Consider the following 16,275-nt stretch of genomic DNA (forward strand, 5'->3'; position numbering starts at 1 on the left):
CACACACACACCCTAGAAAAGAGAAACAATGACTGTTATTTTCTTTAAATGAGTTGCTCGTTTTTCATTTTTTCCACTCCCTGGTATCTTCTAAGCTCTTGGTATTTGAGTATTTGCTTGAATTTATTAATGGCACATGTTCACCCTGCTTGTATTTGGGGCCTGGACCAAATGACATTTCAAAATGGAAGCTCTGACATTTAAGCCAAGTGCTGGCTTGCTCCTCACTTCTATTAAGTAATTCTATTTGGTTGTTGTTTGTTTTTTGCAGGCCTTATTTCCCCCAGCTGAACCGTCACCAAGGACTCCACCACTCAAAATCCTTTTGGAAAAATGCCACTCTCTGCCCATCTCACAGAGTATCCCTGTGGAGCTGGACCAAGTGGGCTGGAGGAGACCCATGATGCTTTGCACTGGTATGTCTTTGATGCCCTCTCATTAGCATCTGAAATTCATAATTCAGCCATGCCTTGTTATAGAATTAGCCCCTTTTTTAAAAAAAATCTGTCTAGTTATACATGCATACAATATCTTTATTTTATTTATTTATTTTTATGTGGTGCTGAGGATTGAACCCAGGGTCTCACATGTGTAAGGCAAGCACTCTGCTACTGAGCCACAACCCAGCATAGAGTTAGCTCTTTCATGCTCTTCTTTTAAAATGCCAATATCCCCATTTGGGTGGCCCTTTAGCTCAAAGCCCTTGTGAATCACATTCTTCCCCAAATCTCTCTTTTTCCCAGGACCTCTGTTCCTAGTACTTTCCAGGCTTCGGGATATGCTCCAGTTCTTGCTCTGCTCTTCCCGCTTCACAGTGCACTTATATATACCATGTTGGCCTCAAAGGGACCTGTCTTACATAATCCTCACCTCCATGGGGTCATCCTAGTCCTGTCTCTCTTTGATTCTTACCTTACTTTCTGTGGGTCCTAGGTCCTTCATTTCCTTCACTGACTACCAATTATGGGAAACTCCTCAAAGCTCGGGGCAGCTTCATTTAACCCACTCAAAACCCAAGACTTTCCACTCCAAAACCTAGTTACTTCCCAGAGTTTCAGAGTGGGTCATTTCAGACTCAGCCCACTAGCTTTGCCTTCCAGGCTCTTCTCACTCACAAATAAAGCTACATCTTCTGCCACATTGAGGGGAAATCCATGCTCTTGGATGTCTGTGCTTTACACCATATCCTAACAGGCTTCAGGCCTGTTTCTAGTCCTTTTTCAGCAACAAAATTAGTATGAATGCTGATGGTAACTAGGACCATGTACAGTTACTTTCCAAAGTCTCTAAAAGTTCTGAGAACTCCAGTCCTGTTTCCCCATACCACAATGTTCCCATAACCCCAAAGGATATAAAGCTGCTCTGAACCTACTCCTTTTCCTATTTCTTCCTTTATTCATTTTACTCCACGTGTGGGGAAAATGGGTTGCCTTGTCTTAGAGCTTATCTCTCACCTTTCCTTCCTGGCTTTGCAGGAAGATAGGACTCAAAGAAATAGCTAATTGGATCTTCTGTAGCATCATTACCCTCAAAACTCCCTAGAAGCTATGAAGGTAGTAAAAGGAAAGAGTAAAGAATTTTGAGAACAGGGAAATCTGATCCTTCACAATCAGAACTACAAAGGTCCTAAGAGTCTGAGTGGTCCTTTTGCTTTACAGATGGAGAAACAGTCTCAAAAAGGTAAAGGGATCTGCCTAAGGTCACAGAGTCAGTTATGACTGAGGGCTTTGGTATCCTGAATTTCCAGCATGAACAAATGATATTTTTCTCCAGTTTTGGTGTGGAGTCTTAAATACTTGGCCAGGCGCAGTGGTGCATACCTGTAATCCCAGTGACTTGGGAGGCAGAGGCAGAAGGATTGCAAGTTCCAGACCAGCCTCAGCAACTTAATGAAGCCCCAAGCAACAAGAGACCGTGTCTCAAAATAATTTTTTTTAAAAATATTTTTATTTGTTGTTGGAATTTATTTATTTATTTATTTATCTATTTATTTATTTGTATGTGGTGCTGAGAATCGAACCCAGTGCCCCATGCATGCTAGGCATGCATGCCACCACTGAGCCACAACCCCAGCCCTCAAAATAAAAAAATTTAAAAAGGGCTTTGGGGAGCTGGGGCTCAGCGGTAGTGCACTTGCCTGTCATGTGTGAGGCACTGGGTTTGATTCTCAGCACCACGTATAAATAAATAAAAAATAAAGGTCTATCAACAATAACAAAAAATTTGTAAAAAATGGGCTGGGAATGTGGGGGGATACCTGGGTTTAATCCCTGGTATCCCCCCCTATATATATATATATATATATATATATATATATATATATACGCGCATATATTTATGTATGTGTATATATGTATATGTGTGTGTGTGTGTGTGTGTGTGTGTCTGTGTGTGTGTGTGTGAGTGAGATATGGGATATCAAGGCTCTGGTTCTACCCAAACTCACCTGCAGTGTAGTTACTACTCCTTTCCGCTCCTGTGAAGAAACTGCAGGTGGTGGATATAAAATAAGCCATTAAGTCAGCAGCAGATGTCTGCCATATTTTCTAAGTCTCCCGCCTAGGAGTCTCCTATAATCCCCTAGGAAGTCAGGTCAGGGGGCCTATGGCAGAGGAACTGGTCACAGTTGTTTCTCCCCTTTCTCCTTTTCTCTTAGGAAGCAGACCCACCCCCTGGCAATTTAGAGGCTTTTGAGCAGCTGCTAACTCCCCGCCCCCACTGCCAAGTGCATCAGATAGACTCCCACACAAGCCTCCTAATTGTTAGAAAGAAATAACAGCCCCTTAGGGTGAGGGCTCATCAGGGTTAATAGTCCTTACCATAGTGACTTCTCTGGGCTTATTTATAGGCCAAGGGTGGGAAAATGTATCCCCAACTTTAGTTTATGTTTTGGCATCACCTCAGCAGCCACTCTCACCTTTGGGATATAAATGGCTCCCACATTACAGTTCTGCTTCTCAAGGTCCCAACTAGACACTTGAGTCTAAAAATATCCCTGGGAAACAGGGTGACATCAGGACCCCATTTAGGAAGCTGGTTGTCATCCAGTTCCTCTTCTATCTCTGATTCTGCTAGTGATAGGATCGGAGGACCACATTCAGATCGTGATTAGTATTTGATTTACTTCCATCTTGCTCAGGACCTGAAGAACTTCATTTCATTTTTTACTGCTGGATTTCTGCACTTCCATCTGCCTTCACATACACTCTTACCAACACTTCCCTCTAAGATTCTAACCTGGAGGTTGCCAGAGCAAACCATTATAATAGAAAGAGGATCAACTTTGGAGTTGGATAGATCCAGTGTCAAATTTTTGCTCTGCCACCTTAGGAAACGTGCATAAGATCTCTAGTCCTCAGTTTCCCCATCTGGGGAGTGGGATACTGAATAATATCTGTCTCACAGGAGTGTTGTGAGCACTGAATGAAATAGAATTTATGAATGTGTGAATGCTGCAGCACAGTTCCTAGCATACAAAATTGCTCAGTGATGGCAGGTTGCTTCTTTTCTCCACTGTCCATCATGTGCCTATTTTTTTTTTTCCGTATACATACATACACCACTATGGAGCTCAACCTGGATTTTACTACATGATCTTCTCCCTCTCATTCATTCTTTTACTCACTCTTTTGCACATTCAACAGACATTTATTGATCAAGATTGGAAAGTCAGTGGATTTTGTTTCCTGACAACTTAGAGTGATGGAAAGAGCAACAGTTTGGAAATGAGATATACTTAGATTTGAATTTTGCTTCTGCTACTTAATATCTGTGTTACCTGGAATAAGAATACTTCTTTGAGCATCAGTATTCTTTTTTTTTAATATAAGCCTAATTTTATTTTGAGGGGAAAAATAAAATGTATTTACATATATAGAAAAAGCCCTGGAAAACTTTTACCAAAAGAACATCAGTATTCTTTTTTTATCCTTTTTTAAAATTTATTTTTATTTATATATGACAGCAGAATGCATTACAATTCTTATTACACATATAGAGCACAATTTTTCATATCTCTGGTTGTATACACAGTATATTCACAAAAATTTGTATCTTCATATCTGTACTTTGGATAATAATGGTTATCACATTCCACCATGATTGATAGTCCCATGCCCCCTCCCATCCCCTCCAACCCCTCTGCCCTATCTAGAGTTCGTCCATTCCTCGCATTCCGCTCTCTATCCCACTACAAATCAGCCTCCTTATATCAAAGAAAACATTTGGTATTTGTTTTTGGGGGGATTGGCCAACTTCGCTTAGCATTACCTTCTCTAATTCCATCCATTTACCTGCAAATGCCATGATTTTATTCTCTTTTATTGCTGAGTAATATTCCATTGTATATATATATGAATGTCAGTATTCTTATATGCAACTTGGGATAATCATTTGGATCTTACAAGCAAAGCTGTGAGGATTAAAAGGGCTAACAAACATGAAAGGCCTTATGAGGTGAGGTGTTATACAACTAGCCTAAAATTATAATTTTGGCAATACAATAAAACAATTAGAGGTAGAAATATGTCTTTTTATCTATCCAGGTACTCTGCATTGTCTTTAAATACCTATAGATGCCACTACTAGGAATCAAGATTTGTTCTCCTCATGAAATGAGGGGTTCTTCTATTTGGAAAAAAAAAAAACAGAATATCAGAAACAGTCCTACTGTAAGCATACCCACACACGTCACCCCACATATTGGCGGAGCTCTGCTCAAACCATTTGAGGCTGGGCTGACTCAGAATCCTGTTTTGGAAGTAACATTCAAATCATTTCTCCCTGAGACCCTGCCCTTCTCAGTAGGGTTGGCTCTGGGTTGATATTGATCTAGAGAGTTGTAGGGTACAACTGGAAGAACCTAACACCATTTGAATGAACAACCATGGAACAATTAGAAGAATTTTTAAACAAAACACTGTTTTCTGAGCAGGTAAGAAGAAACTTATGTATGTTTACTTATTTGAATATTTCTATGATAGTAGTACCAATTTAATCATGTTTGATAACTGAACCAGGTGTCAGGAGACTTGAGGTCTATTATTGGGTTTCTGTAGATACTTCTGTGTAGTGAATTATAACAAACCCCTTTTGAGAACCTCAGTATCCTCATACTGGAAATGGAAGCAGTGCTGTTTGGCTGCTCTGAGAACACAGATTTCACTTACTAATTGCATCTGATTAGATATATGCTTGGTTTATCCTCCTACTCCCTGGTTTTTGGACACATCCACTGTTCACATTTCCTCTTAAGGGGTGGGCTACAGAAACGGATGAAAATTTGAAACTATTTATGTTGTTCTGGGGAAGTGTTAGGAGAGGCAAGAAATTTGAGCTATTGTGTACTTTAATTAACCAGGCTATACATGTAACCTAAGACTTCAAGGTTACATGAAAATTGTCCAGAAATGGAATTATTTCTTTATAATTCCAGACAAAGAGCTTGAGGTTCTTCTTTTCCCAAGAGCAATTTAAGTAGGTCTGGGGTACTTCAGATACTGGTTTTGAATTGAGTACTTTCAACTAACTTTCTATCACTAAATTTACATGAGCATACCCTTCCCTCCCTTCCCCCTTAAGCCGTAATGCTGGTGGGTCTGAAAGATGGGCAAAAGTGACCAACAGTCAGGGCTCCCCAAAAGGAGCTGGGGTCTCGACTCAATCTAAAGAGCACTCTCTTACCACAGGTAACTTGGACCAGGGCTCCAAGACTCTAGAAACCTGCAAGAAAATTGGTGGATACTGGAAGCTGCAGAGACCAGGAAACAAGCCAATTAATGAAGTAAGACCCCCTTCTTAGTACCTTAGTTCCTCTAAGCTTCCTTTCCCTGAACATATTACATGTATTGGTGCTTCTAGCATGTGTAATGGAAGAATTTTATAAATGGGGTTTGGAGATATTTTATGGCTATATAAAAGAAGGAAACATTGAACTTTTTCCCCTGGGATTAATTTTTGCATGAGAATAATCAAGGACTTTTTTGTGGTTTCCATGCAGCTTGCTGCTTCTGTTGTCTTTGGCTGCCTTTGCTGAAGCAGATGGGGGAACTGTTACATTTTAAACCCTGGGTACTTTGGTTTGCTTTTATTATATCCTTTAGGTTCATGATCATCTTCAGTGCTAACTGGTGACATATTCATAGGCATTCCTTGTCATAAATACAGACATAAAAAACTGGCACTTAGGATTTCAGTGTTAGCAGGATTCTTTATACCTGTGCCTGTTGGGCACTATATGGACATTTGTAGCTTTCTTGCTATAACTGTGAATATGTCTGTCTGTCCAGGTATGACTCTCTGTGTGTCTTTGTACATTTCATGCCTGTTAAATGCTTCTTTGGTGCATGTGTGGGTGTCTTTCAGTATGACTACAATGTGTTCTTTCTTAACTTTACCCTCTGCTGCTTCTATCTATCTATGTATCTTTATGTCTATCTATCTATCTATCTATCTATCTATATATGTATATGTATATACATACATACATAAACACACACGCACACATTCCTTTTTGTGAGATTTTATCTTTGGGTGTTTTGACATGTGCTGCCTTTTTGTAAGTGTTTGATTTTGTAGACCTTTTCACTTGCATGCTTTTCCTTGAAGATGTCTATGAATGCCTGTTTTCCTATGAGTGTTTATTTCTGCATAGTCAGTATATCTGGGAGCATGTGTTTGGGCACATAGGTTATATTTCTATGGCTAAGCCCTGGAGAGCAATAATACTGGTGAATGCAGCTTTCAGAGGTGTCTGGCCTGGTGGCTTAACTTTCACTACCACTGCCCTCCAATTTGAATATGCCCTCTCAGAAACAGATTCACAGCAATTTAGGCCTGTTTCATGACAGCACACATTTAGATATCTTGGCCAGGGATATGTGTCATGAAATTGAAGTTTGTTGGTTTTTCTGTTGTAGTTTAAGAGTTGCAAAGTGAGGCCCACAGGAAATCTTTTATGGTTTTGGATTCTTTCTCTCATTATCTTCCCTCTGCTGAGTTTTCCTTTTCCTAGCCTTCCCACTTAATTTACTTGGTCCAGAGTTAGGCTGGTCCACTCCTCTCATGACAAGGACACCAACAAACTCTTCTGTACACCTGTTTACATTTTAGCCATGTCTTTATTTTAGGCTTTTTTTTTTTTTTTTTGTACTGGGGATTGAACTCAGGGAGCTTTACCACTGAACTACATCCTGCTGGGCTTTTTTTCAGTCAGAGAACAAATGATCGGCTTCCTCTTAATTAGAAATTTGTGTATGTTCAAAGATGGTGTTATGCTCAAATTTGAGACCCCCAAAGACCACCAGAGACCCAAGATCGATGTAAGCAGCAAAGAGGTGTTTATTGCGAGCTAGCTCGGTCCTCCGCGCACACACACAGCAACTGGTGACGCTGAGAGGCTCTGAACCCAGGGTTTGCAGCATTTTTATACATTCTTTGGAGAGGGCAGGGACTTCATATACATCATAGCAAATCATCACACACCGCGGGAAAATCAAATAATAACTCTAAAACATGATTAGCACATTCACTGGCAGGAACACGTTGGGTAGGGGTGATTGGTCAGTACAAAAGGGGTATTCATTTGAACTGATTGGTTTAAGCCAAGAGGGGTGTACGTGCTGAACTACATGGTTTCCCAACACCATAAACTACTGGGAGGGTCATCTGGCATCCTAGGTATTTCCCTGTCTCATGCTGATTGGTGGCTGCTAGGGGGCTGTTATGGATCCCCACCTAGCCTGACTGAGTCAGGGACACCTGGTGCAGCAGATCTCTCCTGTTATTTGTAGATAAACAACTTAGCAGGGTGGGAATGTGCCTAGGAGTGCTCTGTGGGTTTTTCAAGGACAAAGGTCATGTCCCTTCCTTGGACAGGCTTTGCTCTGAGGTAGAGGCTGGTTTTTCAATGGCAATTAGGCATTTGTGATAATATTCTTTCCCAAGGTAAGCCAACCTTTGTAAGACCCCTAGAGGTAAAATCCAAGGAAGTGTTTCCAGTAAGATAAAATATCCAGTGGTTTAGGGGGTACCAAAAAGACTATAACTGTTAAGAAACAGTTTTGTAGCCCTTATCAGCCCTATAGTAATATTGTTATTACTAATATAATAAAAGTATATGTGTCATATGTAATTATGTGTAATATAATATTACTATAATTCTATAAAAAGTAATAATAATACTAGTAATAATAATAGTTCATATCTCTGTGGTATTTGAAAAATTATTTCAAATTCAATGTTTCATTTGACCTCATGGCAGTGCTGTCAATTAATCTCACCCCTATTTTGTAGATGAAAATTCTGAGGCTCAAAGAGGGGACATCTTACTAGTAAGTAGTATAGCCAGGAACCGAACTCACTGTATAATCCTAAATCAAAAGGCAGGGCTTTTATCTATGCTGTCTTTCATGATCCCCCAAAATCCAGAATTGTAAGCAAAACAGTTTTTCAAGGGATTGAGCCAAGGTAATTGTAAAAAAATCTAGTTATGTGATATTCAAGACTTTTTATAAGATGGAATTTGAGCTGGGCTATGGAAGATGGGAAGGTTGAAATAGAGCAAAAGGAGATGGCCTTTTCAGACAGCAGGAGCTATATAATATATCCCTGTCTGTATACTTTACAGTTAAGAGAGTACTTTTGCACATATAATGCCTTTTAATTCTCATAGCCATCGTGGAAAAACTATGTTACTTCCATTTTCCAGGTAATGAAATGAGGCTGGAAGGAAATAAATTTATATCAGAGGCAGTTTCTTGTGGCCCCAAGCCAGTGGCTTGATGCCCATTCCATGGCACAATTAGGGAAAATGGCAGGGTATCTACAGTAGGTTTAAAAGCATATGGATCTATCCATATTCTATCCCTACCACTCCTAATATTTGCCAGCTTTTTTAGGAACACATATTTATTGGCTTTGGCCTTGACAGGATAGGCATCAGTTGATGATCATATCAGGAAAACCTGTTGTGGCAGTCCCCCACCTTACCAAATCAGGGAGCTCTGATGGGAACACTCTGGAGGTGAGATCAGCACTCAGATCCGCAGCAGTCTGAAAGAAGAAAGCTGCTGTTTTGGGTTTCCCCTCAGTTCTTTTCCCTTGTGCAACCCTTACGTGTCACCTGTCAAAAAGCCAGTCACACTTTCTCCCAGTAGTTAAAATTAGCCAGCCTCCTCTTCTCCCCAAGGCTATTCTAAGAAAACATTTTCAAAAGGAAGTTTATTAATCAGATGATGAGGAGAAATTGGTTTATAGGAGTTGGCAAGTGTGAGCGTTGAGATTCAGGATCTAGTTATTTTTCCTTGTTCCTAAGTTTTAGGCAACAAAGTCTCTGGATCTCATTGAAATTTGGCTGTTCATAGTAGGTATTCTGATCATAATAAGTAATGAACTTTTCAAAGTGCATCCACACCTACTATCTCAGTGAGGCAGAAGAGATGTCTCAGAAAAACTAAAAGATCTTATTTAAGATCACCTAGATAACTGTTGGTAGAACCAGAATTGGAACATTGTGTCCGAACTCTCAGGTCCATGTTCTTTTTATAATAGCCACCTGGATTACATTGATAGATTTAGATTTCAAAGCTCCTTTTGTCTTGGAAATTCAGACCATTTTGAGAAAGCTTTATTACCATGTAATTTACATATACTAAACTCACCAAGTTTAAGTATACTATTTGATGCATTTTTACAAATGTGTATAGTTTGCAATCACCAACACAGTTGTGATATGGAACATTTTCATCACCTCCACAAATTCTCTCATGTCACTTTGTAGTCTGTTCATTCCCCTCTACTCCCTGGCAATCACAGATCATTTCTTTATCTTTATAATTATGCCAGAACTTTTAAACTGGCAATAATTAGTATGTCTTCAAAACCTGTGTAGGCAAAATGATCCCTGTTTTGAATCTTGCAACCTATGGGAAGTGAAATAATTTTCTATAAGTCAGACAAAATATTTGTTTGTTCATTCACTTATCCATTCATTCATTTAGAAAACAGTGATTCCATTTCAGAATCTATGCTGCATGCAAAATTTTAAAAGTCTATGCTCTCAAAGTTTTCATAGTCTAATCAGAGGAGACCCATAAACTAATGAAGAATTAGAGTAATGAGATACATTTGAAGAAAAATGCTTCAATCCAGGACTAAGAAGTGCTTAGTTCTGTTTGGAGAAGTCAAAGGAAGAGACCAGATCCTGAATTCCAGAGTAGGTGTTTTTAGAACAATGATCAGGTGTTCTGAAATAGGTGGTAGAAGTTAAAGGGACAGCACTGGATGTCTTTTTTTCAGGCCAAGAGAAGGAAAATATGTGAAGAATTAGCACACTGGGCTTGGAGAATGGAAAGATGGAAGCATGAGTTGGTAGATATCTGTTAAAATCTCAAAGGATCCCTAAAGGTCAGGAGTCCTATTGGACTTGATATCCTTGATCTTAAATTAGTTGGAAAGTTTAAGCAAGTGCCAGTGTGGTAATTATCTTGTTAAGCCCTGAGGTTTTGGGAATTTCAAGAATGTATGGTTTGAAAAATGTTCATTTTGAGGATTGCTTTTATTTCCTTGTTTAGATAGCAAAGAAATGTTATCCCAGGGACCTGAAAGACAATGCATGACTTTTTTTTTTTTCCTAAGAGGACAGAAGCAGTAGAGGCTCAGTCCCATCCTTGGCTACATATTATGGAGACCTTAGATGGTGGGGATCTCAAGGCTATGAGTATATTTGTCATAAAACTGTTAAACTGCCAGCATTTCTGCATCTCACTATGTCTTTAGAACTAGATAAATCTCTCCCACAGGCCTGAGCCTTCCCTGAAGGAGATATTTTCCTTTTTCAACCACTTAGCATAGAGCTCAGAAATTAGGTTCTGGAATCAGAAATATAGGGGTTTTCATCTTCAACTTGGCTGGAATAGGGAATCAAAGTCCCCTTCTGCCAGAAAGTCTAGAAAGATTTCTGAACGGAGAGTCAGGAGTCCTGGAATATAGTCCTGGTCCTGGGTAATTTGGGTACTATTTCCTTCCCTACCCTGCTTGAGTCTTAGAGGGACTAAGGACTTTAATCTGAGACTATAGAAGTGCTTAGTTTTGTGTGAAGAAATCAAGTTTACTAATCTGATTATAAGAAAGTTTAACTGGATACCCTTACAGGTTCTTTCTGTCCTTTCAAAAGGTGTATTCTGGTGGCTAAATAAGAAGTCCCTGTAGTTGTTCTTATAGAACCAGGCCTCAACATTGTCTGGGTTGCTCAGCAAACAAGTGCTACAATTTCATAACAAGAACAATATGGGGACTGGGGCTGTAGCTCAGTGGTCAAGTACTTGCGTCACATATGTGAGGCACTGGGTTCGATCCTCAGCACCACATAAAAACAAATAAAGATACTGTGTGTTTACCTACAAATAAATAAATATTTTTAAAAAGAACACTGTGGGACAGAACAAAGTGATCTAGGACTTTCTTCGCCTTCTTTCCCCCTCAGGCTATGTTGTGACTAGGTGGAGTCAAGTGAGGCACTTAGAGGCAAAATTTAAGGGGGTACTAAAAAACACTCAAGAATCAGGATTAATAGTATTTAAATATAATACTTTAAAAATCAAATTTAATGAATGTGAAAATCCACCATTAACAACATAGTAAAATTTTAAATAAAATGAGATCAGTATTGCCAAAATTCCCTTTAGCCTTGGACTCCAATATGGCTTGGCACAGCATTGTTAGCCCCCTTATATTTCTCCCCAGTAGAAAAAATATGCCTCACTTAGGAATCCAAGATTGAGAAAGCCAAGTTTCTGCATAAGTTTGGTACTTGTTCTTTACACAAAGTAGCTGATGTATAGTAACGGGTGTAGAACAACATAATGGTTAGGGGTAGGGCCTCTTGTTCTGGGGCTTCAGTTTCTTGGACTGCACAGCTACTGGTTCTTCCAGCTCTCAGCCTGCAGATGGCCATTGTGGACTATCCAGCTTCTGGTCATGTAATCCAACCTAATAAATCCCCTTTTTATAATTATACTTCCTGCTGATTCTCTTCATTTAGAGAACCCTGACTAATACACCCAGTTAAGTTGACACGTAAAATTAACTCTCACAAGTCCACACCTTGTCAATTTGGTACCCATACATATCTCCAAATAAAGACAAAAGTGTGAACATACTTCCACCTAACATGGTTCAACTGTTCTGTGTACAATTGAAAATGCATTAACGCTTTACCCAGAGGAGCATACAAAGATTTGGATAATGTTTACTCTTCTCCTTGATATCTCTCATACCTTATATACTATGATATAAAGTTGACTATACTTAAATGCCATGATCTAAAGTTAGTACATCATCTATTACATGATAGGGGGATAAGAGGGGGAAGAACACAAAGATATTTGCTACACACTCACACTCAAATATTTTATAACAAATTGAGGAGATACTCATGACAAATACAGTTCTCTGTCACTGGTCATGTAGTTTTAGATGGTATTTGTAACTACCATCATCCACTACCTATACAGTACTCCCTTTCCCTGCAACAAGCACCTTGGCCAAGTCATGGTTCTTGACCCAGAAGGGTCACCCAAACATGCTCTACTGAAGGGTCTGTGTCATCAGTGTTCCTGCCTAGATTGAATTTTCCATTGACCTTAGTCACAGAGTATGGTAATGTCAAGAGATACCTTAAGGGGGGCTGGGGATGTGGCTCAAGTGGTAGCGCGCTCACCTGGCATGCGTGCGGCCCGGGTTCGATCCTCAGCACCACATACCAACAAAGATGTTGTGTCCGCCAAAAACTGAAAAATAAATATTGAAATTCTCTCTCTCTCTCTCTCTCTCTCTGTCAAAAAGATATTTAAAAAAGAGATACCTTAAGGGATCCCCTATATTTCAGACATATTTCTCCATATTTCCATTGTGGAGTTTGCAAATTTCCCTGTGACAGTCAGATCAGTCACCCCAGCCAGCACAGTAACTCCCTTCATTGCCTGTTGATTTAGAGGCAAAATTTTAGAGTACCTAAATAGAGGTCTATATGGTCTATAGTGTGCTGCAAAACCCCAGATGATGAGTTATATCTGACTACTAAGAACAGAAGGATCATAGGAAATTTCATAGAGAGGGCATAATTTTTGAGCTAGATCTTGAAGACCTCTGGAAGCCCAGTAATTATTTAAACTAGAGAAGCCTTGGAGGAGCTTCCAAGTCAGGATACAGGGCCATTGATTGAGCACCTGTCATATGCTATGCTCTAGCCTGAGTATTTAAAGCCCATAATTCTTTAAACTAGAAAGCCTGGGAAAGGTGAAAATCAGCTTCTTCTCTTGAAATTCTCTCTCCTTTGCTCATACCAGGACCTGGTGTTCATCATTTTACCCTTCTTCCATGTATCACAATCAGCTTTGAAAAAAGTCTCAGTATTGTGCCTCATTTCACCTCTGTGGTAGGAAGAATAATGGACACCCAAAGAAATCTTTGTCTTCACCTCTGGAACATGTAAATGTGTTAACTTATATGGCAAAAGTAACATTGTATATGTACTAAATTTAAGGATTTTGAGATTGTGAGATTATTCAGGATTATCTAGGTGCAGCTGTCATAATCATAAGGCTCCTTAAAAAGGAAAGGGGGGCAGGAGAGATAAAGAAAGATGTGATAGACTGAGGCAGAAGAGTCAGAGATGTTGGAAGATACTGCTCTGCTGACTGTGAAGATGGAAGAAGTGCCTGTAGACAAGGAATTCAGGCATCTGAAAAGAATTGCAAAAGACAAAGAGACAGATCCTCCCCTAGAGCCACCAGTAGTATGCCCAGTGTTCCTAAAGGAACACACCTTGATTTTAGTTAAGACTCGTTTTGTATTTCTTTTCTTTAGAACTAAAAGATAATTTGTTTCATTCAAAGCCACTTAGTTTGTGGTAATTTGTTTCTGGATTTTTAGATTCATGCTGAAAGGCAGAAAGAGAAGCCTTTCAGTACTCTGGGACAGGCAAGCCATTTTAATATATGTAGAGCATCTCAGTTGTCATGTCTGAGTGTTGCTAACTTGTGTGATCAGAGTGTCACATTCATAAGTTTTATGGGAATATTTTCATAGTCCCTGGTTATGGCCCGATTGAAGTCAATCCTACAGTCGCCTGTGTGGCTCAGGTGCCCGTTTGGGGACTATGGGCAATGAAGATTGAACACCAAAGAGACTCCCATTTAACACCTTGCTGTCCAAATTTTTTGTCTCTATCCAGGTGTGATATAACTCATACCTAGCTGTTGGATCCTGTTAGCCCTTCTTTGCACTCCTAGCAGACCTACTCCCCACTAAGTACATGGCTACTCAAACTTATCCTCATGTATGGGTTCCACTGCTACTTGGATAATGATATCAATTATAATTTCTTTCTTTTTCTTTAAGTTGAAAATATAAAATGAGATAATTGTAGATTCATGTGCATTTGTAAGAAATAATATAGAGAATTCCCAAGCAACTTTGCCCAATTTTCCCAATGATAACAATTTGTAAAATTATAATACCGTGTCACAGTCAGGTTACTGACATTAATAGAACCCACCAATCTTATTCAGTTTCCCAAGTTTTACTAACTTTTTTGCATGTGTTTAGTTTTTTTCAGCTTTATCCTACATATAGATTCATGTATCTTCCACCTCAGTGAAGGTTCTGAACAATTGCACCACCAAAAGTATTTATTTTGTTGCCCTTTTATAGCCATCCTCACCTGTCTCTCACCATCTCCTCCAACCCTTGTATAACATTAATCCACTCTTGATTTCTAAAATTTTGCTTTTGTAAGAATGTTACATAAAAGGAATTATACAGTATATGATCTTTGGAGGCTGGCTTTTTCGTTTAACTCATCCTAACTCCCTTGATGTCCATCTAAGTTGTTGCATGTATCAATAGCCCATTCCATTTTATGCCTTATACGGTTTTCCATTGGTATTACTGTCCCACAGTAAACCATTCACCTATTGAAGGACATTAGGGGTATGTCCAGTTTAAGGCTATTATGAATAAAGCTGTTATATAAATTTATGAATAGGTTATTGGATGAACATAAGTTTTGATTTTTCAGAAGTAAACTTCTAAGATTACATTTGCCAAGTGGTGTGATAATTGCATGCTTAATTTTGATTTTGTAAGAAATTGCCAAACTGTTTCCCAAGGTGGTATGCCATTTACTTTCCCATCAGCAAATTATGTGTCATGTTTCATTGCATGAGTAATCCAGTTTTAAGCATTTATACCAATATTTGATATTGTCACTATTTTTTATTCTAACCACTAAAATAGATGTTAGAATATAATAGATTATATAAATAATAGAATCTATATTATTAAATATTGATAATTATAATTAATAATATTATATTTTAATTATATATTAATATATATCATATATATTATATATATAATAGAATATAATAGATTATAATAGTGACATCTCATTGTGATTTTAATTTGAATTTATCTAATGTCTGATGGTGTTGAATATCCTTTCATGCACTTATTGGTCATCTGGACATCAACTTTGGAGAAATGTATGCCTTCTCTGAAGGCTGTGTGATAAAGGCTTGGTTCCCTGCTGATGGCACAGATGGGAGGTAGTGGAAACATTAATATATGGGGCTTATTTGGAGGAAGAAGGTCACAGGGCTGGGGTTTGGGGAGAGGGCATGCCTTTGAAGAGTTTATTTGCCCCCTCCCTTTTCCTAATTCTCTTTCTCTGCTTTCTGATTACGCAGAGGTGAGAAACTTTCTTGCCATAACCTTCTATCATGATGTACTATCTCATCACAGGCCCATAGCAATGGGAACCACCACCCATGGACTGAAATCTCTGACACCATGAACTAAAATAAATCTTTCCTCCTTTAAATTGATACTCTCAGGTATTTTGTCTCAGCAGAGGAAAGCTAATTTAGTCTATTCATATCTTTTTTCCTATTTTCGTACTGGATTTTTAAAAAATTTTTAGTTATAAATGGGCACAATATCTTTATTTTGTTTGTTTATTTTTATGTGGTGCTGAGGACCGAACCCAGGGTCTCATACGTGCAAGGCGAGCACTCTACTGCTGAGCCAGAACCCCAGCCCTGGATTGTTTTTTTACTATTAACTATTGAGAATTTTTATATATTTTAGATGTTGGTATTTTGTCAGATATGACATTTCAAAGTATTTTCTCCCTGGTCTGTGGCTTGCCTTTTCATCAACTTCACATGGGTTTTCACAGAGCAAAATGTTTACATTTCGATAGGGTTCACTTTG

The 16,275-nt window shown here is 38.8% G+C and overlaps 1 protein-coding gene across 3 annotated transcripts in view; it reads left to right on the forward strand.

The window, feature by feature from the left end:
- Positions 1 to 16,275, forward strand: part of Arhgef9 (Cdc42 guanine nucleotide exchange factor 9) — a 349,964-nt gene that overhangs the window by 106,911 nt on the left and 226,778 nt on the right. For all 3 annotated transcript variants that reach the window (XM_077107717.1, XM_077107718.1, XM_077107722.1), the window contains 2 exons: positions 272 to 416; positions 5,688 to 5,782. In XM_077107717.1, the coding sequence (XP_076963832.1) occupies positions 272 to 416; positions 5,688 to 5,782 (240 nt within the window). The remainder of the gene's footprint in view (positions 1 to 271; positions 417 to 5,687; positions 5,783 to 16,275) is intronic.

Source organism: Callospermophilus lateralis, chromosome X (genome assembly GCF_048772815.1).
Source record: "Callospermophilus lateralis isolate mCalLat2 chromosome X, mCalLat2.hap1, whole genome shotgun sequence".
NCBI lineage: Eukaryota > Metazoa > Chordata > Mammalia > Rodentia > Sciuridae > Callospermophilus > Callospermophilus lateralis.